Source organism: Propithecus coquereli, unplaced genomic scaffold (genome assembly GCF_000956105.1).
Source record: "Propithecus coquereli isolate 6110/MARCELLA unplaced genomic scaffold, Pcoq_1.0 Scaffold30, whole genome shotgun sequence".
NCBI lineage: Eukaryota > Metazoa > Chordata > Mammalia > Primates > Indriidae > Propithecus > Propithecus coquereli.
In genome coordinates this window covers 7029634-7052104 of record NW_012148619.1, presented here as the reverse complement: position 1 = coordinate 7052104, position 22471 = coordinate 7029634, and the positions used below count along the sequence as shown (strand labels likewise).

Here is a 22471-nt window from a genome sequence, read left to right as displayed (position 1 = left end):
TCAAGTGAGTGTAAATTTAGATATTTAATTTTTAAAATGTGAAGAAAAGAAATTGAAAAAGAAGGAAGAAGAGAAACAGAACAGGAGATAAAACCTGTGTCCAGTTATTAAATATCCCTTAGTGAAATAACTCTGAAACTATTCACAAGCCATATGGAGATAGGTAATTCAGGACATTATGTAGTCTTAAGGACAAATCAAGGACCTGAGTGATGGTAGAGTTAAGAGGCAAGACCTTCGGCTAACACAGAGAGAGAGACACACATAATTAACCTGATCACTATGAGCCAAATGAAAAGCTACAGGAGTCTGCTTACAACAGGTGAGCAGAAAACTAATACGAAACATTTTGTCATCCACTCCTCAAGCAACATTTATCATCTAAAACAGTTTGCTATGTGAGTAGGCAAAGCTGAGGTCAACATATAGGCTACATTATTGATAACACCTGAATGATTAATGCTTGCTAACCTAAAGAGAACAGCAAATAATTTTCAAAAGTTATTTCTTGCCCCACTAAATTTATTATTGATATATTATATTATATAATGAAATAATGCAATATCATTTAAAATTAAAATCCCTTTATTTAAATATGAAGCCAGCCTCTGGGAAGCCAGCCTGAAAAATAGTAAAAAAGAGTTTTAAATATTATGTGTATGAAGATATTCATCATAGTTTTATTTATAATAAATGAAAGTAAAGCAATCAAGAAAATATTCAACATACTGGAATGATCAAGGAAACTATGTACATTGATTGGATAAAATATAGTGTAGACAATCATGGCAAAACAATAAAATAAAAATAAAAAGCTATGTAGCAACATTAAGAAAAAGGTAATGATATCATGTTCAGAGAAAAACACAACTCAGATTATAAATATGGTAGACACCCCCTTATCTTTGGCTTTGCTTTTCACAGTTTCTTTCAGTTCCTGCAGTCAACCAAGGTCCCAAAATAGATGGGTACAGTAAAATAAGATATTGAGAAAGAGAAAGAGAGGTATCATATTCATATAACTTTTACTACAGTATATTGTTATAATTGTTCTATTTTATTATGTGACTGTTGTTAATATCTTGTTGTGCCTAATTTATAAATTAAACTAGGCACACATGTATAGGAAAAAATAATATATATATATATAGGGTTCAGTACTATCAGCAGTTTTAGACATTCCCTGGGGGTCTCGGAACGTATCCTCCTCGGATAAGGGGACCACAGTATGCTACGAGTATGATGTAGGATCAAAATGCATAGGGAAAAAGGAGTTAGAGAGAATTAGGGCAACAAAACACCTTTTTTTGCCACTTTTCTCTATTTTACATATTGAAAATGTAATATAGTAATATTGTTATAGGAAAAAATTATTTAAAATAACTTCTTGGCCCTAATTACAAGAACTGTTACTCTTTTTCATTATGATCCCATGCCATCATGGTTACAAGTTACAAATATTATATTAATATTTATTATACTACTGTCACGAGATAAACATACTTCCATACTGCTTTTTAAAAAAAAATATGAAAGCAACTGTACAGCATCCACAAAAACAGTAAGTAAATAATTTGGTCAGCCCCATCAATATAAAGGCACAATTCAAATGCTCAAAGAGCATCTTAAAAATTGCTAGAATGCACGGAGCACACGCCACTCCCTTGGGTCTCCAATGTCCTTAAATAGCCTAAGCCAGGCTAAGGATGAAGCCTATCTTTCATTAGCATGAATACAAATGAAGACCTTTGTCTCAGTCATACATGAGTCTCTTTTAAAACACTTCACATAGATAAGCATGCATTAACCACTTTATCCAGTTAAAGATTGTATGTCTTGATTTGAACATGGACAAAAAACCCAAGTGGCGAAAACTACAAAAACATACAACTGCTTCTCCCAAATACTCTATTGTCACATGATCTCCACTTCAAACACAGACTAGAAAAAATTAGCCACTCTTCTCTGAGAATCTGAGAAATAATAAAAAATATTTTAAAAACTTTAAGTACAAATATGTTCATAATATATAGTGATGGACAGTAGGAAGCTCTATGACCATGTCTGCCCCTCAGCCAACTCTTAGCTAGCTGTGTTTACCTCCTGGGCATCCCTCGAAATTAACAAATTATTAAAATGTGATGACACTAACAGGCTAATGATAAAAATTATAAGATAATAGATTTGTATTATAGTCACTAGCACACATACACAAAGGCAAATTTTACTTGTCCATAATTAATCTAGCTTTGAACTTCTTGTTATCTGTTAATTAGAAAACCAAGAATTACCTATAATGAGGACTTGTTTATAAGAGCAGCAGTGGTGTCAAAATTAAAATAAAAATATTTTATTCAATAGCAAAACCCTCTACACTGCTATACCTCATCCCCAATTTTTCATTTGACCATTCACCGGTAATTAAATGGCTGGCAACTAATGTGATTTAAAAGATTGGAGCTAAGGCAACATTCAAATTGCTAAGAACCTAGATTTTTTTTTTTTTTTTTTTATAAAATGGAATCACTTAAGTTGTCTATACTTTTCATTAAATATCCTGGGGCTGCCTATAATGCTGGCCTTGAATACCTGCCATGGAACCATCTTTCTGGTGAAAGTTTTATTATAAGATGCTTTTAATATTATTCTGTGGAGGACAAGAGATTTACTTCTCCATGGCAAATGGTCAGATTTTGATAAATAGTATGACCAGGCTGTAATAAATACTTAGTGAAATAATGTGTTTTAAATGTTTAAAAAGCAGAAAAATGTGATTACTAAGAAATTGCTCTAAATAGTGGAAAGAGGATGTTATTTTATGTGTTAATTTCTCTAGGGGTCAATCTCTACAAATTAAATTAGTAGTTCTTCCTATTTTAATATAAAGTATAATACTTCTAATAGAAGTAATTAATTAATGATTATTTAGTGCCATGAAAACCATCCTTTTGACTATAGAAAAACTGAAAACTAGAGCCAAATTATAAGATGAAAATCTAAAATAAAAGTTAAAGATAATTAGGATAATATATTTATATTCAAATGTGTACATAAAGGGGCATTTTCTTCTGAAAACATAACTGATCTACTAGGGAGCCATACTTTAAAAGTGTCAAACTCTATTCTGAGGACATTCACACATAGCCTTTTAGGCTATTTAGTATGCTACAAAAAAAAAAGAACAGGGCCTAAAAAGGGGTAATTTTTATGACATAAATTTATTTAAAATCTCAGAAATGTAATATATTTCTAAGTTACATTTTCTGTTCAGGTGTAGAAAATTCTAATCTTTAATTATATATTGACAAATTATAGTTGTATATATTTATGGGGTATAAAGTAGTGTTATATCTTTTCAATACAATGTGGAATAATTAAATCAAGCTAATTAACCTGTCACCTCAAATATTTAACATTTTTGTGATGAGAACATTTGCAATTTACTCTCTTAGTGATACTAAAATGTACAGTACTCCATTATTCACTACATTCACCATGCTGTGCAATTGATCTCAAAAAAAAAACCCATCAAATTTATTCCTCCTATTGGGAGGCTTTGTACCCTTTGACTATCAGGTATATTTTAAATCCATCTGGCTTCCATTAAAGGACTTCTGAATGAACCACACAGAACATTTTGATATCCTTTACCTTTAGTCTCTTTAAGAAATTATAAATAAATATATGTCCTTCCATCTTCAATTTGCAATGTGTAAAAAAAATTGTGAGTCATTTCCTCCTTCATACAGTAATAATAAGCCACTCAGTCATTGGTCTAAAAATCTTCAAATATTAACTGTGCATCAGCTAATAAAGGCTAATATACCTTTTCAAGTTTGCAAATACTTTCATGAAAAATTGTGAAAGAAAAATTAAGAAATCAGATAAATCATGATCTCACTTGCATTTTAATATGCAGAATGTCATATTTCTAAGGCACAAGGAATAGTTGCAGTTTGCTAAAGTAAAAAGTAAAAATCCCACAAGATAATGGTTTTACAATTAAAAATATTTCCCTGACAGAATAGATAGCAATTGAAAAATGCCCAAATTTAAAGAAAATCCAGATGTGTTTTTTTTCTAATGGCTTTAATGAAGCAGAATTGAATCAAAGACTTCATAATACCAGACAAGCAACTTGGCCTTTTTTTTTTTTTCACTGACTCCACCAATTGTTATGGCTTCCACTGGAAGCAGCTTCAATTAAAGGTAATGGTGGTTTGGCCTGAATGAAGACTAAAAGCCAGGGACTCTAATGTAAGTTCTGAAACACTCATAAAACAAACAAGGTAGTTCTTAAGATATATTTCATAGGAGAAGTCTGAGTTGTTCTTAAGAAATTAAAGCTAGTTAGAGCGAGACAAAAATGTTATTACAACTGCATTTCAAATGTTAAAGCCTTAACTCCAAGACATAGATATCGGACCTCATCTTGAAAGCAAATGGAAACCTGAGCAAACATCTGTTGAATCAGATCAGTGCAGACAGAAGGCACTTTAGAAAAATCCCTAAAGTTTGCCTCAGCTGCCCTGACGTGGCCAACTAATTGATGCAATTCCATTTGGCTTGCCTAGGTAGAAATATCCACAAAAAGAACTACCCTTTTTTAACACTTATCCAGAAAAGAAATTCAGGTCTTTATTCAAGCCAGAATGTGTAAGAGCACTATCATGACACTCACACCTTTCCCAAAGAGAAAGATACAGATGAATATTTCAAAAAATGTTTTTGTCAGGAAAGAATAACCATGGTCCTAGAAAACTACTTTGACATTAAAAAAAAAAATGATTACTGTTTACTGCTTCACAGATGTTTAATATTTCAGTTAAATTTGCTTCTCTCTCTCTCTCTCTCTCTGATTTAATTTAATCATATGCTATTGAATATAAGAAATATAAATTCTGTGGATTAAAAGGACTAAATACTGTTTCTATAATCACCTCTGCTATTTGGAAACACTGACTATTGTTCTTGCTCATGCAAGAATCATAAAAAAAATTGGCAAGTTGGATTCGGACCCATTTACTATACAGTATATGCAGAAGCTATTACAGAAAACAAAGCACATAACAGAAACAAGATAGAATTTATTAAAAGTATTATTAAAGCATGAGAGCCTGGCAAATTCACTCTCCAAGGAGAAATGAGACCTAGCCATACATATAGATTCTGAGGGGGAAAAAAAGCAATAGTAACAATAAACAAAAATCCCACCATTTAGAAAAATGAATCTTTCCATATCTCAAAAATCCTTCTACGTGGACTGTGATCCTCTGAAATGTTAGTATATTTAGAGATAGGGTACACGGCATAGCCCAACCACTTAGCATAAGCTTAACACACATCTGTTGAAAGAATAATTGGTGAAAAAAAACAAGAAGTCTGTGCACCCTTTTTAATTCTAATTTTAGCCCTGGGTAAGAAATCGACAAACAGCACCTGAATTAAATTTTTCACTTTCACAATATCATACAGTTTTACAAATCTGCAAATCGTAATAACAAAACATTTCATCATCTCTGAATTTCAAACCCTCCAGTCAGGGATGATGTCAGTCACAAAGGGACCAACCTAAAAATAGACTCTCTGGTGAGTGAGAGGACTGTAGCTTGCCTGCCTCTGTCAGCTCCTCTTGCCAGCAGTGAATGGAAAACTCAGGTGATGTCTCATTGTGTGCAGACATTTCCCCTTAAGCAAATAAATGTAACAGCCAAAGCATAGCTTCGGTACCCTAAGGATTAACGGAAGAAGCATTTTAAAAGTTCGTAAATCAACCACTTTGCCTAGGAGCAGAAATAAGGATGCTGTCCTTTACAAACAACATGTTTGTAAAGCAAACAAGAGTCGAAACTGCCCTTAATTTTCTTGATTCAATTCCTGATAACAACAGTTGCATCAGAGCAGATTTTTGCTATTATACTCCCAGGTCATTCCACACTGGAATTGTTTCCACACAGTAATAAAGCATCTGGGTGAAAAATGTAGAAAACACAACTAATCATCCAGCTGTTTCTAAAATCCCAGCTGTTCAGTAATAGGCAAAAAATAGCATAATAACAGAAAATAACAGACTTTCATTGCAGGTGATTGTGGAAGCTTTCTGGGTATGCACTGGCATGACCTGATTTATAAAATGGAAAGACATCTACCTGAATCACAGGAAAAAAGCTCTCTCCCTGAGAAATCTGCAAACAGGGGATTGCAGAAGCCTCCCTAATCTGGGCTTTTGTCAAAGCAAAAGTAAGTAGGATGAGGTGGGGTGGAGGGAAAGTAGGAAAGCCAAGCATTTTACATGTCTATCTCTGCAGTTAAAGAAATAAAAACCTAATAACTGGGGGGAAATACTGGAAAGAGGAACTAATGAGATCAATGGATATTTTACTTTGAACTCAGTTTATATTTGGTATGAACTTCTATTAAACTCTTCTACTTCGAATTTCCTTCCCAAATCCTTTCAGGGATGCAACACAAATTTTAAAAGTCACGAGACTTTTCTCATCTCTCTTGCAAAGCTGATAACACAACTACAGTTTTTTATAACTGAAATGAGGAAAAAAAATGCTTCCAGCATGTAATTTTCAGCTTGTTTTAGTAGTGACAGCAGGATTTACCCCCTGCTAGACTAGACTGATCCCTAACAGCGATACCGCGGACATACAAAAACGAAATGGTAATTCCTGAACAGAACCTCTCCCATCCAAAGATTCTACTTAGTCCCTTGAGTGAGTAAAAATAGTCTAGTGTCACAAGATGATTCACACCTTAAAATACTGTATGTTGCTTCATCCTTATCTATCTAATCTAACCCTTGCAGTCTCCACTGTTTCTCACACTGTCTTGAAACCTGTGAAGTATGTGGATTCTAGTAGTGAAATGACACCTCTTCTCTCAGTGCATGAAAAGCTGCAGCAGCTAAATCAGCAAGGAGCATATGATGGCAGAGTGCTAATGAGGTTGCACAAATTTTATGATTTCTCCACTCCTCTAAGAGTTGCACACCAGCAATAACCAACATAAACACATTGTTCAGCTCTGTGTTAGTGACATTCATTCCCAGGGCTTCTACTGGTTGCTTAATTCTGTCTTAGTTTTAATGCACTACCAGGATGGCATTCTGCATTAGAATAGGGGGGAGAATTCTCACCCTTTAAAATAGAAAGACCCAAGTGGTAATCTCCTAAAGATGTGAAAGAGTCCCTTACGCTGAAGGGAAAGGTGAGTTTTATCCTTATTGAGAGATACAGCTTTAATTCTCAGTAGCAGTTTTATGGTTTGTCTATGAAAGCTCCCAAAGACTAAGGGCAAAGGGAATCAGGATATTGGTACATACACACATATGCCAACTCTAAGGGATCAGTTTACTCTCCTGCATTCTCTGGATTAACAAAAATTAATAGCATTATCAAATGAAGCAGTTTTTAGACTGATCTATCTATGTTTACCATCAAATTAATGGCTTCATTTAGGTATAACTCCTTGCCCCTTGCCTACCTCCCTCCCACTCCTACTAGTTCCCAGTTGGCTCTGATCCTGCTGTATCTTGTTGCTACTCCAAGAAAAAAGCAGTTTGCTAACTTCCCATTGGCTGGATCACATCTGGAGGACATGGGTCAAGAGCTCTGAGAACACTTCTAAGAACTCAGAAGGAAAACCGATCCCTAACATTCTTACTTTATCATTCAGATTCTAATATGCTATACAGGGATTTCCCTGTGTTGTAATTCACGTATACTGAAATCAGCTTTTAAATTGCTCAAAAGCAAATGTTGCAAAAAAGACTATCAAACCATCTTGTCATCCTCTAATCAGTTTGCACCCAAGCCCTTCACTTGGTTTATTAGAAGAAGTAATATTTATATGAAATCCACCAATTTAAATATAAATGTAGAAAATTCATAAGAAAGAAAAATAGAGATTCCATTATCCTCTCAAGAAATGTGAATAAATGAATCATTATTTATTGGATAAATCTTTCTCCAAATAAATATTGTAATCTTCAACTCTCATATTAATTTCTTAAAATATTTCACTTGAGATACTCCTAATAAAATAGTACATTTATAATTCCTTATTTTTTTCATCAAAAGTCATTTTCATAGTAGGTAAATCATCTTAAAATTAAAATCTTGCCCCAACAGGAATGCCAAGAAGCACACCAACTAGTAATGGCAAATAAATAAATAAACAAACATCCTAATGCATTCCCTAGAGATTCCATCACCTCTTGATAGATTTCAGTCCAATGGGACCTTCATTAATTATTTCCTATTCTGCCTCATAGCAAATGAAAGCCTCATTTGGATTATGGTCCCTACCAATTGCAAGGAGGAAAATAGACTCACTCAAGTGCTATCAACGCCATTAGTGTTCTTTGGGAAAAATCATCATTCCATTCAGGTACAAGTGTATTAAGTTTATAAATAGAACTTACTGCACCCTCCATGTTAACTAATGTGACTACTGTCATGGAGAGAATTCAGATAATAATGCCCTGTTCTCCAAGAGAGATGGTATTTTCCAACTATATAATGTTTTTTATGCGAGTGCCCTCAGAGGCTAAAAGAGATATTGGAACATTCACCAAAACCAACCAATAACCTGAAACTTTTTAACGCTGTAATAGAACCTGAGAGAATTAAGGAAGTCACATCAAACAACGGCTACGACAAAAATACAGGAAAATAATGGCTTTTGGTAAGTCTATTTCTAGAGAGCACAAAGTAGAGCTGCATGTCATATAATCTACTTTCCATGCTGTATGCATCTTTTATGCAATGGAAGTATAGTACATGAAAAATAATAAAATAAACATATTACAATGTTTCATAAAGCATAAAAATTAATTTCTTCTCCTGGGAATGAAACTCTGTATATACCCTTACCCCATGGAATGTCTCAGAGCTTAGCCATAGTAATATTGTGGTTATAAGGCACGAAAATCCATACTAAAGTGTAAAGAAAGGCTTTTTAATCCTCAAGTCTTACCATTTCTCCAAACATACGCATTTGCCTACTAATGAGAATTTTACACTTTCACTTCAAGAAGTCTCTTTCAATATCTCAGACCATTCATTTTGCTTATATATCTTTTGCCAGAATAAAGGCAGAACATAAAATATATAATATATGTAAATACATGACTATATTACATATTAATATGATTATTTTGAAACAAATATAATTCTTTGGCTCAGAACTGGTACAGCTTTAGTTGATATCCAGAGGGACTATTTATTTAAATGCTTTGACTGATGTAAGAGGTAACTGGCCCCTCAACAGCCAATAGCTTAAGAAGCTGTAGATAAAAATCCCTTCATGTCCTCCAACTTTGAAAATAGCCCTTGGTCTACAGAATCATGAGAAAACAATCCAAGTACATTTCCACATAATGCCAACGACTGGGAAAAAACATCATGTTTTCCATATTTACTAGTTATTCTTAATAATTACTATTAAAACCCCTTCTAAGGTGAGTCAGCATTTCTATTTTCACAGAAAATGTTGTGTATTTGTTGAATAGCTTATTTCTGTTTTATGTCATCCCTCACAATGGTCACCTCCTGGTTACCTCTGCTAACGGCGAGGAGCCATGACAATGGCTACCAACAAATCCTTCATATTTAGTTCTAATGTATGTGACAGATTGAGCAACAGACTTGGCTTCTCAGTTAGGTTTTGCTTGGCTTTCTGGTTCTGGTGTTTTTGTTGTTTATTTGCACTGTATTATTTTATCTTTTTATGATTTTGCCTTTTCTGTACTGGTTCTTGAACCCCAGGAGAAAATGGGGTTCTGAGTCTGAGTAAAGCCAGGCTCAGATGCAAAACCAGGTATAGATAATCTATAAAACAGATCATTTGCAGGTCAGGAAACAAGAGTTGACTATCTGTGGATCAACTACCAAAATCATTTAGTCCCTGGTACTCTGAATACAAATTCATCTTCCAAGACACCAATGAAAACAAATGGATCAAAAATTTAACTTTAGGTCAGCAACACCACAGCCAGTGAATCTGGGAATATGCTTTCCAAGATGATAGCAAGACTCCATATTTAGCACATTATTTTCCTTAGACATCTATTCTGGTCCTACAGGCCTAAAAGGGGGATGCTTGAGTCTCACTTAGAGCCACAGCTCATTAAATATGTGCCACGTTTTTCAAAACAATCACCTCATGCCCTGGGATTAATATATTCATCCATAAATAAGGTGGCCATATTTTCTAAACCTCAAATTGGGCCATATGGTCTGATATGTATTAGCATACTTTTACGAAGAAGATACTGTGAGAAATTGGGACTGCTATGGAAACAAAACCAAGCCAGAAATAAAACTTGTATCACAGTCCTAATCTTAATTTACTTTTCAGAAGTACATATTCCCATTTACTGCAAAAATAGCTCTGCTTCCTTCAATCTTGAACACAAACCATACTCCATCAACCTTCTTTCAGAAAGAAATACTGATTTCCATACTAGAACGTAGGATTGCCTTCTAACGTGCAGTGGCTACGTTGGTCTGGAAGATCCTGTGCTCACAGTCAAGTTTCTTTTCAGGCAGGAAAACCAAGAGGTACCTTTTGTCCACATCAAATGTCCCTTGCAGAATTCAGAATGACTTTTGGGTCAAGAAGATTTCCTGGAGCAGGCCCTTTTGTCACTGAATGACACCCTGTAATCATTCTAAACTGTATCAATTAAAAAAAACACACATAAAGAAAGATATTACACTCTGCTTCCTGCACATGAGCACATCACCACAGGTTCACTTAAAAATGTAAACTGAATCTAGGTGTATTTCCCACTTTACCTAGTACTAGCCGCAATGTTAGTGCTAAAGATGCATCAAAATCCTGGAAATTAACAACAGTGGAGAACACCATTTCTTTTTGAAGGTAGAGGTGCTACTGTTTGTGATTCTAATGCAATTAAAAATAATTTTCCATTGGTTAATGCTGACTTTTTAAAAATGGGAAAATATATATCTTAGTCCAGAGTATTTTCCTTAGGTATTTGTTATTCATATATTGGGTTCTATTTCAACATGTGCTGAATGAAAAGATTTTCACAAAGCTTCACTGATCCTATTTAAAACAAATATGACAAGGAAAGCAGTAACACTTGTGAAATGCTACAAGTGTCTAAGCGTAAAATAAGTGCCCCAGGATTGGCTGAAATACTGTCTACTGAAAAGGTTGCACCATAACAAAGCAGGACATCAAAATGATTACTTACCAACTTTCACCACATGTATTCAACTGGGGACTGAGGAGTTATTTTTCATTAAATGAATCCCTTCCCTTTATAAATCGTTAGAATAAACAGCTTCAAGATACATCCTATTCATTCAGCTTAGTTTACATTCTAAATAACTCAAACTCAAACTCCTGATTCTACAGTTAACCTGACAGTGAGACTTTTAAACTATTTTGCTCTTGTTACTTAAATATAAAATCAAGGCTAGTACAACTTGAGGGGTACTTAGAACATACCAAGCTAGTCTAATGCTTCCTTCAACTCCACAGCAGAATTTTGGTACTGAAAGGGACCAGATGATAATGTAGCCCAATATCCTGGTTTTACACTAAAAAAAAAAAAAAAATGCTGATATTCAAGATGAAATAAATGATTTGCCCACATTTCACAAGCCAGCGCTCTTGACTCCCTAGACCAGCTGTCATTCCTCTAGCACCCACCAGCTCCCTTTCACAGAAATTAAAAATATATATTTATTTTTCCTCTCTTCCCCATAACTGTTATGCATAACTGTTTCCTTTTCAAGCACTTGCAAGACAGAACAATGCATTCACCCTTGAAAAGACTCTGATTAGGATGACCCTCAAATAATGTGCTTTTGGTAACGTGTATTATCACCTGAAAAGCAACAAAAGGATCCCAGATCCCCAAAATTCAGACGTCTTAAGAGTGTCACTTCTATCTTACAACCAAATATGCATGGTGGTCTCTAAGAAGATATAGTTTCCTAAATTAGTTACAAATAGCCCCTGGAAGCATATTCCTCCATATAAAATTTTCACAAATGGTTCTAAAGCACTTTGCCCAGCTTTGACTTGGAAAAGTGCTGTAAATCCACAGCTGCACTGGATGTCCTACCTTCACAAGTTCTCTGTAAGAGAAGTGTTCCACACAGAAGTGTCTCTATACAAGTCTTGGGGGCTTAAAAGCTTCCTTCTCAGTGTAGGATCATGATCCAGACACCCTAAAATAACATCTTGCAGGGGAAAATGCATCTTGCATTTAGAGATAATCTACTAATACTCACTTTGAAAATTCATGACTGTCACTTCTTGACCTTCTTATCCTAAAAAAGCCATGTGAAATAAAGGCAAGCCCTAGGATCCCCAAATGACTATATTTCCTGAATTCTCAGAATTATGAATATAATATATATCATCAATTTAATTTTATATATAACTTTTCAGATTTAAAAAAAGTGGTATCATAGAAACAATGAAATTCAGTATACTTCCCTTCCAAACATAGCCAAATCATTGCTATTGCTATTATGGAAAGTTCGATAAACATCCTATGTTAGATAGCCCTTAAATTATATTAAAATATAATCTTACCTAGTTGGCTATATCATAAGATATACGGTACCTTGTTCAGAGTCAAGATTTTATTCCATGACATGCCTAGATCTATTGATAGGAATATCCTGTGTCTGCACATCAACTTCTTGTAAAGACCTCAAAGTTAAGGAAATTACCCATGATTTTTACAATACCTTGCTAAAGTAGATGTATGCTCATGGGTTCTTAATACCCTTTTCACCCAGAGAAAGATTAAACAATTTAGACATAATATCAGGCATTTCTGTGGAACCCAACACGTCAGAGTTTTTGCATGTTCTCATTTGTTTTCCATGACTCTGTAAAGTAATATACTTTCTGTGCTCTCTTTTTTACTAATCAAGAAATGTAGGTGCAGAGGTGTTAAGTGACTTTTCTAAACGAATGGTGACAAGCCCAAATAGCCTTACCCCCAGTCTAATGCTTGCTGTATTTTTGCCCCAAATCCAAAATATGTTAAAATGCCGTCTTTTAAGTCTTATTATAAGATGGCATTTTCCTGTTTTGTCACTCTCTATTATCCACTATTGATCTTTGATGTTTGGTTTTCATATTCAAAAAAAAAAAAAAGCTCCTGCTTGCTGCTTTTTGTTCTCCAAATGGTGTTCTAGAAAAGTGTTTCTCTACAAGTTGTAGGGAAAGGGTGGAAATAAGGGTATAGCTTTACTTTTAATCCTAAAGTTGGATTTACTTTGAATTTCAAATAACATTAAAGGAGAGGTAAGATTTATATAATTACCAAATGATGGCCTGGGCTAAAAAGAAAAAAAGAAAAACTTGAGAAAGTCTATTCTAGGTCATTTTGTTTGTTTGTTTGTTTTTGGTTCGTAGTTGTCAGAGTTCATTATGTGCAGAAATAGTCTATGCATACTTTTTTTCCAGAGCTCAGGACAATCATTTTATAAAGAACAGAAGTTAAAACATTGGAGAATAAGTCCTCTTATGTATTCTGAGTTTTCTAACCTACATCTCATTATGAATTAACAGTGCAAGGTCAATCACTAGTTGCTACCTCACATTCTAGAACATCTTGCCATGAGTTAAATGCAGTTATATGTGTCAGAAATTCTTTTAATAAAGATGATACAGATAGTGATATTGAAACCAAATGTTTTGACACAATTCTTCCTTATATCCATTCAGCAAATAGAATGCTAAAATCTGAGGTGAATCCCCATATTCTGCTCTTATGTAGCTGCACAAAAAAAAAAAAAAAACTTAATAAATCTAGCATGATTTATGTTGCACATTTAATAGAAAAATCTTAAGCCATAATCACTGTAGCTGCTGGGCATCTTATTTCTTCAAAATCTTTCAGTGCATGCATTAACTTTGGTTAAATTATTCTGGAGTTAAAAGGCAGAAGAATATTTAAAATAGTATGGTTTCAAAAGCATCATTTTAACAGACCAATTTCAAAAGATTCAGGTGCTAAATTTGACTTCATAGTCCCTTTGTAGATCAGTTATTTAGATTTTCAAAGAAGAGAGAATCATGTGCTGTTATCTGCGTGGCCATTAGTCTCACACAATGAAAAGAAGAGAACAATAAAATAAGACTAAAAAATCGTTCTTCCAATGATTGTCATTGAACTGTTACATTAGTAAACATTCACAGTATGAAGTCTCTTTCGATCTCCAGCATATAAAGTAGTGCAAAGGAAAAAAAAAAAATCCAGTCCTGTTACCTGCGAACAACATTTGTTACATTTTCTCTGACTTCATTTCTTCTATAATGTTAGACACTTGCTGTCAAATCTTCCCAAAATTAATAATAAAATATAATCAATTTCTAAAGACTTGCAGCCTTTTTAAAAGTTAATTTCCAGTTAAAAATAAACTTTAATTAAATCCAAGATAAAATTATGACCTATATTCTATTAAATAATTTACTTTCTTTTTTTCTACACAGTAATTCTTACAATTTTTAAAAAACAACTACAGAATCCAAAGACATATGAGATGCTCTTAAAGCACTGATAAATGACTGCTCAAATTCATTAGTTCTTACATAGTAAATACTTCAAAATGCCAACTTTTCCCATCACTGCACAATTACTAACAACGTTGACAATTTACTTACACATACACACACACACACGCGCACACACATTCTCTCCATGGAACCATCATTACTGTTAACATCTTTTCCAGTTAATGTGCAAAATTCTTGCATTCTAATAAAAAATATAAAGATAGATTTGCTCCTATATAAGCCTCCCTCTTCTCCAAGATGTATCATTTATTTGATATGTAATACAAGTTTAGTAACAATTATGCCATGTATAACCATTAAGTGGCGTACTACTGTATGCATTGGACTCATTTGCATATTTCATTTTCATAACTGCACTCTCTATGCATAAATATATTTGGAGATGCTTGGGGGGGGGTGCAGTGGCAGGTGGAGAAAGCAATTCACACATCAGTCTCCACAGCCTTTGCGTTGGAACAGTTGTTTTTGTCTGTCTCACTGTCATCCCCCTTTCCCTGACACTTCTCCTCCTTTGCACATAGAGATTCCTTAACTCCTTCTTCCATCTCTAGATACTCTGACTTGTCCCCCAGGGAAGAAGAAGTGGAGCTCCGAAATTTCTTGAGCAAATTAGAAGGGAGGTATGGGCAACTGACTGCATTCTGTGTCAGCTGTGTCTGTTCCTCATTTTCAGTCTCTCTGTGGTAGAAATAGTTAAAGTTAGAGACAATCACTGGCACTGGCAAAGCAATGGTTAAGACACCTGCAATGGCACACAGGGACCCCACGATCTTGCCCCCCACAGTGATGGGCTTCATGTCCCCATAGCCCACAGTTGTCATGGTCACCACAGCCCACCAAAATGCATCTGGGATGCTTTGGAAATGGGTAGTAGGTTCATCCGCCTCTGCGAAGTACACAGCGCTGGAAAAGAGGATGACCCCGATGAAAAGGAAGAAGATTAGGAGGCCCAGTTCCCGCATGCTGGCTCTGAGGGTGTGGCCCAGGATCTGAAGGCCCTTGGAGTGCCTGGAGAGTTTGAAGATCCGGAACACTCGGACCAGTCGAATGATCCTGAGGATGGCAAAGGACATGGCCTGCTGCTGCTGACCACTGCCACCCCCCTGCTGCTGGGCCAGGTCGGTGCCCAGCGTGATGAAGTAAGGCAAAATGGAGACAATGTCAATGATGTTCATGATGTTTTTGAAGAAGAGCGCTTGGCTGGGACACGCAAAGCAGCGAACTACAAACTCAAAGGAAAACCATACAATACAGACTGTCTCCACGATGAAGAAGGGGTCATTGAATATCGTGTGCCCTGAGTTCTCCAGGTGGGGAGCTGAGGTGTCATTCAACAACCCACTGTGCCCGCCGGCACTCAGTGCCATGATGAGATCCCTGTCGTCCCTAAACTCAGGCAAGGTTTCCAGGCAAAAGATGACAATGGAGATTAAGATGACCAGGACGGACACGATGGCTATGCCCCTTGCAGGACTGGAGCTCTCTGGATATTCAAAGAGAAGCCAAATCTGCTTTTTAAATTCATTCTCTGGCAGGGCCCTGTCCTCCTCCTCTCTCACAAAGCCCTCATCCTCCCGAAACTTGAGCAAGGCCTCCTCCCCCAACTGATAAAACTTCACCTCCTCAGTGAAGATGTCAAAGGGAACGTTGACAGGCCTCTTCAGGCGGCCTCCTGATTGGTAATAATACAAGATGGCGTCAAAGCTGGGCCGGTTCCTGTCAAAAAAATACTCATTGCGCAAAGGGTCAAAGTACTGAGTCCTCTTTTCAGGGTCCCCCAACAAAGTCTCTGGAAACTGGGCCAGCGTTTTCATCTGGGTCTCAAAGCGTAGGCCTGACACATTTATAACCACACGTTCACAGCAGTCACTGTAGCGGACTGAACTGTAGCCACCGCCACCCCCATCATCCTGAGGCAGCAGGTCTGTGTAGGAACATTCATCACCATGGTCATCTTCACTGTAGTAAAACCTTCCCTCCTCTTCCTCCTCCTCCTCCTCCTCTTCATCCTCTTCTTCCTCACTCAGCTCCCTCAGGATCTTCTCCTCAGAGCCACTAGGCATCAGGTCAGAGCAATGAGGGAAGCTGCTCTGCCGGTGGTGGGATTTCTTCTTTTCAGGCCGCTGTCGCCTCCTCCTCCGACTACCCCGGCTGCTCTGAGGGTCGTGGGAGCTGCAGGCCCCACGGGACTGGTGGTGGTGGTGGGAGCCCCCACCAGAACTCCCGCTGCCTTCGACAGCGGCTGTGGCCGCTGCGACAGCAGCTGCTGCAGCTGCCCGTGAGTGAGCCAGCCTCTCCCGCTCCCGGGCCCGGGCCTGGGCTGCATAACCATAAGGCATGTGACTGTTGCACCCTGAGCTTTCTGCACTCACCATTGCAACCTCCATGGTGGTAGTTTTTGGAAATGGCTGGTTCCAGTTGTAGAAGAAGAAGAAAGAAAAATAGGGCAGCTTCTTTTCTCACCAAATTAAGGTAAGTTTGGAACCCTTAAGCAGATTGCTTGGAAGACTAAGGATATTTTCAGTCCAACTTTGCATTTTCTGTTTTTAAATCAGCACACCCCATGCTCTCTCTTCTCAGGGATTCAACATTGCTCTCCAGAGATAAACAGCCTAGCACTCTCAAGCCCAAGTCAGAAAACGCTGGGGTCTGCCAGACACCTATGTTTTGGAGTAGGTGTTGAAATTTGGAAATTATGTCTGGGATGTAGCTGGTGATGATGCTGCAAGATTCAAAGGCAGCCAGTGTCTGACAACCAGCAGTTGTGCCTAGAAAATGAAATATATTTTTTTGCCATGGAAATTCGCCAAAGCTGAGTCCATTAAATTGAAATAAAATGCAAATATGCCTTTAGTCTTAGCACTTGCCTTCTAGAGACGGCTTGACCCATGTTAAGATGTGGCTTGAAGTATGTACAGCCATTGCTGCTCAAAGTCTATCAGGATGATTCTCCAGTCCTCTCAAAGGCTTCCCGGACCCAGGGGTAATGCCAAGCTACAGACAAAGGCAAAAACCCTGGGAGGTAAAGAAGGTGCTAGATGAGGTGTCAGCAGAAGCAAAACCAGCTCTGAAGTCTCCATAGAAATCAAGGAAATGCAGAGCATCCTTCGGCTAAAACCATGCAGAAGAAGCACTTCACCTGAAAAAGGATTGAAAACAAGCACAGGAGAAAAATAAAAAGAGGAAACAAATCATGACAAGCAAACTGAGCATTTTATTTCACATACACTGCCTTCTCTTTTCTTAAAGCAAATCATACAACACACCAAGCAACCACACATTTTCAAGAGTATGGGGCAGGCTATTCTTAAATCTCCCTCTCATTAAACATCCTTCTTTCCTTCTTCTTGGGTTATTATTTCAGCTCAGTTTACTTTCATGGCAATTCAATTAATTTTCCTCTCTCCACTCTTGGTGTATATGGGCCTTGTTCCTATCTTCCCCTTCAACAACGTCAGCTCTTAATCCTCTCTGTCACTCTCTTCATTCCATAATAATACTGCTGTTACTTTATAGCTGCTTCCATCATTCATTTACCTCAAGGCATTTTTTAAAATATTTCCTCTCGTAAAAGGTTTCTGAATTAAGTGCCCTTCCGCCCCTCTCTGTCTTAACTCAGGATTGGGGAAGTCAGAAAAAACAGGGTTTGTTGTTGTTGTTGTGGTTGTTGCTTTTTTTAATGTAGAATCCACTACTTGAATGAGCTCCAAACACTTCGTCTACAAAGTGTAGATAATTCAACTTCCCCCTTCCCATGGTTGTAAGTACTAAATGAGATAAAGGGTGTTGCACAAAATGAATGGCAGTAAACACCGGCTGTGATGCGTAACATGACAGTACCCCATGTTTTTCTTGTCTATCTACCCAGCCCCAAATGTTTATGCCCTTATGCCACTGTCTGAAGTCGGGGAAAGATGGAACCTGAGGACATTCAGGACATTCTGAGACTCACCGATGGCCTGTATTAAGTTCGCATTGCCTGACTCCCTGAAACATGTCCCTGTTGCTTTTCTGTTCCCCAGATTCCTGAACACTCCCAACCACCCACAGCCTAGTTCCCATGTCTCTAATAATCATCTTCTCTCCTTGTAGTTCCTCCATGTCCACCTCAATCGTTCCTCCTACACTCAAGGGACTATCTTCATATTTTTTAAGTCCCAGTTAGTGTGAACTTCATTCTCAGCCTATCATGCTTCCTCCCCCTGCCCCCATTTAATCCATATTTCCCATCTCTTTTCCTCTCTTCTCTCTTTCTCTCTCTCTTTCTTTCTCTTTCTGCCCACCTTTATTTCCTATCCCCCACTTCCTGATCACATGTCCCTTGCAGCTCCAATCTATTCCCACTGTCACCTGGTATTTCTGGCCCTTCCTTCCCCTTAGTCTGCTCTCCCAAGGTCCAGCTAATTCATGTCCTCAGCCAGGACCTATAAAAGCCCCTACCCCAATCTCCTGTCTCCTCTTGCTTCTTTCATTTACTCTGTCCAACAGGACTTCTAAGAATGCGAGGAGTGACCCAGAGAATTGGAGAGGATGATGACAGTCAGAATTCAGGGCATCTACCAGCTTCTATTACTGGAAGCACTTGGAAAGCATAAGAGAAATGGCTTTCTGAAGCCATTAACAGGATTCAGCTCTTGACCACCTGCTGCTCCTTGCTGATCCTGTCAGCCTAGCAGCCTAAACACAGTGAATTTTATGAAGTGACAAGCATGGACGTGGCAAACAGAGGACTTCCCAGTCACACAACCCTTCCCAATCATACACATTTTCCTACGTTCTCCTAGGGTAAAAGCAGAGTTGATGGAGACACAAACTCCAGAAAATACACCTCTGATGGTATTATCTCACATGACATCCCCCTTCCTTTGCCTGACTCCTAACATTATTTCACAGTCTGAAATGTTTACCCTCAGGACATCTCCACATCCCTACTTACAAAGCCATCCTGTGGTTACATTCACCGTGGAGTATCAGGCCAACAACATCCTTTAAAGATTTGTGCAGGCCCAACAGCCTGAGAGTTTGCTCAGTTCCTCCCCTAACTGCCCCCAAACAGTTATAATACACTATTTAAATAAAGCCCCAGTGTAACCCAAGTGCCTGTACATTTGAATACTATGTATATCCTATCCTGCCCCACTGACTCCCAGAAGGACAAGAATTAGAGGGTCTTCCAATTCACCCAACAACTCCACAGGAGATCTAGACCTGCCCTCTTTCTGCTCTACACCAAATAAATTCGCATTTATTTATTTATTTATCTAGGTTTGTTAGTTTTTGTTTATCTAACTCCCTCCTCCACCCTGCAAAAAGCAAATTAATTTATTTTAATTGACCACCAGTTATCTCACTCTCCCTGATCAAGAAAGAAAGAAATGAAATGAAATGAACGAAAAAGAAGCAAAAAAGGAAAAAAAAATCATTTCTCCCAGCAAACCAAACTGGTTTAAATATTTCTCTTCCTTCTCAAGGTATTCATGTTAGGAGAACCTACTCAAGGCGATTCTTAGGAGCCTTTATGGGAGAGATCTTTGCGGGGGAATTCCCCTTCCTCTTTAATACTAGTAAACTAACAGGATTTTGCAGACTATTCCCCAATCGCTGCACCCCCAAACAACAGCCAAGCATCCCACCCCTCCTCCTCTCACCCCCCAGCAACGAGGCTGTTTTCATCTCTCAGTGCTAATTCCTGCAACTGTGTTAGGGTGGTACCTGAACCTTATCAAAGAGAGAGAGAGAGAGAGAGAGAAACAGAGAAATTGAGACAGAGAGAGGGAATCAGAAAAGCCAGCACCGTGAGAAACATACACTTTATCGCACGCCATTTACACAGCCCCTATGTGTTGCTCAAATGCTTGGAAAATGCACGCAAATCCGAATGCTGGGGGAAGCAGCAATTCAGACCCGTTCACCAGCTGTTCCCAAAGGAACGGAACCTGTGAGGCTGGGACGAGGCAAAACGATGCTAAATCTTAGCCCCACCTCGTTGGGAAACGACATCTTTAATCGCGCCCTCGCCTCCAAACCTGGGTTCCCGCTCGAGCACCTTGAGCAGAGCGCACTCTCCCCATCCCCGGGGTTGGGAAAATAACAACTGTTGGCCCCCCGGAGCGCCGCGCAGCATCCGCACCTCCCTGCTCCCACCTCCTGGTTTATTTTTAACCGCCTTCCATTCATGCCCTTCTGTTACATTCCCGATATTATTTACCCCTCAAATGTCCACTGTTTCTTCTTAACAGCCAAAAGAGGCGGGTGGAGGAGGAAAGATAAGAAAGGTATCATACTCACCGTTCCCCCGCGGGGTGAAATACAAAAATAAAGAAAATTCCCCCGGCTGGTTTGTTTTTCCCCCCTCAAGCTTCAACAGCTGGAGGAGGGGAAGAATGATCTTGGTTGTGGGGGGAGTGGTGAAAGGAATCACTCGGCTTTGGCAGGTGAAGGCTCCAAAATATCCACGGAACAAGTTCTGTTGCCTGGCCAGGGGGGCACGGAGTCCTCGCTGCTGGAGCCTGGGGCGGGGATGGGCTGCCCCAGAGAAGACCCCCGGGACTTCTGGTTCCTCTGGAGTTCAGCACAGGCAGGCTCGCCTGGGAAAGGAAGTGAAGGTTCCCCCGAAAAGAAACAAAATCCTAGACAGCAGCGATCACTTGTTAAGCCCGAATTCCTCCTCCAACATCCATCCCTCTCTCCCTCTCGCGCTGGCTGCGGGAGCAGCACACGCCTCCCCTGGCCGCGACGCGCCTGGCGGGGGCGGGGCCAGGGCCGCGCCGAGGGTGCGGCGTTCCCGGCCGTCGCCAGGGGCGCCTGGCTGCGCGGGGGGGCGGGCGCAGTCACGACGCCGTGACTCCCCGCCCCCCGGCAGGGTCCCCCGACTCCGGGGCCCTGGGAAGGATTCCGGGAGCCCTTGGCTGTCGCCCCCAGAGGCGAGGAGCAAATCCCAGAGAAGTGTCCCCTTTGGGGCTGGAAGAGGGGTTCCGACGGCAGCGCAGGAGCCGCCAGAGGGCTTGGGAACGGGGTGAGGGGTCTCGACGGGTGGGGCAGTCCAGAAAACGGGGTCATTTGTGTCATTTCCTCCTCTCCCTAACTCGCTTTCTCTACATCTCCCCTGGCGCCGCGTCCTCCTCTCCCCCCATAGCGGGTTTGTGGGGTTGGGGGCCCGGTACATCCCTGGCGAGGCCGCGGGCTGGGAGCCCTCCCTTCTCCTGCCAGTGCGCCCGCGTCCCTTCCTTGCTCATCGGAGTTGATCGGCCTCAGCTCCGGGATTGGCTTCTGGGGCGCGGACGGGACCGACTTTATCATGATGCGACCCCGGTGAGGGGAGAGTTGCAGAAATTGGAATCAGACCCAGGCTAGGGGCTGCGAACCGGGGGCAGAAGGCCGATGGAGAGAGAGTTGGAGGGATATGAGCAGGTTTTGCAGGGCGGGCCCAGGGCTGGGGGCTTTGGAAGGCGGGGGAGCCCTCAGCGAACCTGTTGCTGCAAAAAGAAGTACCACTCGTCGAGAGGTTTGACTCCGAGTGGTCTCTCTCTCAGTGGCGGGATCTCTACCACTGCCCACTTTCATAAAAAAAAAAAAAAAAAAAGTACTCTGGCAGGCGAGTGAGCCCGCAGAGGCGGCGTCCCCACCTCGGGATGGAATCACACATTGCTTATTAAGTGACTGGCTTGTGAGATGCCTCTGGGCTTCCATATAAACATGCAATACCCATGGAGCCACCAAAAGAAAGATTAGCAGTGGGAAGCGCGAATTTACACACACACCCAGAAGCCCAGGTGGCTGGCGACCAGGCCTCTGGCCACCTCTTCCAGCTCCCCCGATGGGCCAGTCCAGCAGTGGCGCGCGCCCGGACTGCTGGAGCAAAGAGGACCGCTGGCTGGTTGGCGCC

The 22471-nt window shown here is 39.4% G+C and overlaps 1 protein-coding gene across 1 annotated transcript; it reads right to left on the bottom strand.

The window, feature by feature from the left end:
• Nucleotides 1-14015: 14015 nt before the first annotated feature.
• On the bottom strand, nt 14016-21425 carry KCNA4 (potassium channel, voltage gated shaker related subfamily A, member 4). The gene is made up of 2 exons (XM_012649600.1): nt 20875-21425; nt 14016-17725 (listed from the first exon to the last, which is right to left on the bottom strand). The coding sequence occupies exon 2, from the start codon at nt 16971-16973 to the stop codon at nt 15009-15011; it is 1965 nt and encodes a 654-aa protein (XP_012505054.1). The 5' UTR covers nt 16974-17725; nt 20875-21425; the 3' UTR covers nt 14016-15008.
• Between the last annotated feature and the right edge of the window lie 1046 nt (nt 21426-22471).